At 44.4% G+C, this 2646-nt stretch overlaps 1 protein-coding gene across 1 annotated transcript in view; it reads right to left on the bottom strand.

The window, feature by feature from the left end:
• Positions 1–337: 337 nt before the first annotated feature.
• The window catches only part of LOC103356988 (contactin-3), a 45980-nt gene continuing 43671 nt past the window's right edge, over positions 338–2646 (bottom strand). Inside the window, 5 exon segments of the mRNA XM_074465720.1 lie at positions 338–409; positions 411–536; positions 539–606; positions 1133–1298; positions 1415–1527. Coding sequence (XP_074321821.1) covers positions 338–409; positions 411–536; positions 539–606; positions 1133–1298; positions 1415–1527 — 545 coding nt within the window.

Below are 2646 nucleotides of genomic sequence, written 5' to 3' on the forward strand. Positions count from 1 at the left end.
TGACATATAATCTAGTCGTTCTGCTGAGAAAGTTGACCTTTTTTTTGCAGAACAGTTTTTTTTTATTATATAGAGTCAAAGAAACCATAAAGCAAGCAGCCTCTTTCACCTACTTTGGTATGGACTGTATATGTAAAGTGGGTTTTTTTTTTTTTTAAGGCATTAGTATCTCCAAGGATACTGAGAAAGATAAGTCATGTGGACATCAGAACTTCTAAAAATGAAAACCTAGAGCACAGGTGGCACTTATGACGCTGGAAAGAAACAAACCATATCATGCACGCAAAATCATCACGTCTCTATCTGATGGTCCTTTAAAGGAAGTGGCATGGTCCCTTTAAGAGTTTGGCGCAGTCCGGTCCTTTCCAGTCTTTCCCAGTCCTGCCACTGAAGCCCGGGCCTGGTGCCAAATCCAGTGGAGGGTTAACATAGGACAGGCTGACTGAAGGGACGGAGGGATGGAGGGGGGAGGAAGGAAGGAAGGAAGGGCGCTTCCATAGGCTGTGATTAGACATCACCAGACGGAGGAGAGCAGTGCACTGATGAGGACCGCCGAGCGGCACAACGGGCTGAGGCGGCTCGATCCGGAGCCCCGCGCTCCCATACCTGCAACCACAAAAACCAGCAGAGCAGCTCGTGAAGAACCAGAAATAACCCTCAAATCAAAAGAAGAAAGTCCCCCTAAAAATTTTCTGACAAGTCTTCATAAATCAAAAGCCAAGCCTGATTTTTTTTCTTCCTCCCCCCCATATCTACATTATTACTGGCTTTCAACAGGAGAGGCTATTTAAGTATCCCGAGAAGATAAAGTTGGTATCACATCAAAGAAAGCGGCAAACTGAGCCGCCTCACAATTTTGCACAGCAGCGGGACGGGAGCACAGGACTGCTTTATATGCTGCGGCGCTGTGCAGCCAGTCAACAAGGAATAATAACCCAATGGCAGAGATGGATGACACCGAGCACGCATTTCTAAAAAGGTCGCTTTTGTCGCACTCGAAATAAGTCTATTACACACGGTTGGAAGGGGATGCAATGACGCAAATTTAAACATTCGCACTAAATTATTAAACCTTCGCTTGAGCTTCATCAGCGGTCAAAAAGGGGAAATAAGCAAAAGGAAGAGCACTCACTTAATTTATGGATGTGGATGGGTTCACTGCCCACACCTTCGCCGCCCTCGCTCACGGCCTTGATCTGAATTAGGTAGTTGTCGTTGGCCGAGAGGCTGAGCTCAGCCGTGGTTTTGTTGGTCAAGATGGTGTTGATGTCGTTGTAGCGATGTCTCTTCAGCAGAACCTGAGGCAGGAGAGGGTGATGCAGGAAAAAAATCAATAATGCAAAAAAAAAAAAAAAAACCCCATCATCCTTGTTTCTGAAGATAAATCAGAGCTCTGGAAAGAACTGGGACTTACCAAATACCCAGTGACCTTTGACTCTGTCTCCATGGCTACGACGGGGTCCCAGTGCAGCGTGAGTGTGGAGCCAATCATGGTCCATTGTATGTTGAGCGGAGCCCGATCTGGTGCTAGGATAGGAAATCAGAGGTACACATGCACAGGAAACTCAGGTTTACTGTGGTTGTCTTTCTGAAAGATTGCTTGTATGTAGAAGAATATGCAATTCCGTGGTTTATACAGAAGCTTGTGGAAAACTAATACATTGAGACTTCAGCAGAACATCCTCACTAATTAAGATATAGTAAATTTTACGGTGTCCCCCAGGAGCTCGAGATAATGTGACTTTGCTACCAGAACCCTGAATTGGAAATGCAACACTGAGGCTGAACAGACAACTAAGTATATTAATTTTCGGTGTATATCTAGTTTGCTAGTTGTGTGCTTTTGCAATGTGTGTGTTTTTGCAATGCTTGTGAATTGCTGCTGCATTAAGGTTGAAGTTTCTTGTTCATCAAGGGTTCCTACAGTTCCCCTGTGATAAGATCAGTAATGAACTCGGTCCACCTGCAATGTCAAGTATGAAGGTATCATTAAGAAAAATGCACCACTGAGCACCTGTGACAGCAGAATTTGTAGTCGTAGAAAATAGTCACTCGTGTATCAGTACATTTAAAGTCAAAGTTAAACCCTATCAAATTTGTAATTTATCAGAAATTATGAAACAAATACGCTCACAATTTTAAAGCTGAACTGAATACGGTGCAAAATACATTCCTACACCCGTATCAAAAAAACAAGGCCATGGACAAGATCTCCATGGAGCGGTGCACACCTGTAGAACACCTGTCCACTGACACACGTGTGTGACTAATAACTACAAATTCCGCTGTCACAGGTGCTCATTTGTTGTGCTCCAATAATACCTTCACAAGATGGACACAGCGTGTCAGCAGTCTGTGTTTGTGTTCATGTGTGCAGATGGCGGCCCTTACATGCCGTAAACTATTTACACTCGTGCATGTCTGACTCACATCGGATAGTGACAATTGTCACTAGCGATTACAATCCTTAGGCGAACAACAAGCATTCATGGCCTGGAGAAAGCTGGACATTGCAACCATGACATCACCGACTGATTTGTTGACTAGTGTTGTGAAGGTTTGAGTTTGACTGACTGGAGAACCTGAGGACACTATGCATGGTCACTCAGTAGAGACCTGTCAATCACAAGGCAGCCCCACCCTAAA

The sequence above is a fragment of the Stegastes partitus genome, unplaced genomic scaffold (assembly GCF_000690725.1).
Source record: "Stegastes partitus isolate 25-593 unplaced genomic scaffold, Stegastes_partitus-1.0.2 Scaffold231, whole genome shotgun sequence".
Classification (NCBI taxonomy): Eukaryota; Metazoa; Chordata; class Actinopteri; family Pomacentridae; genus Stegastes; species Stegastes partitus.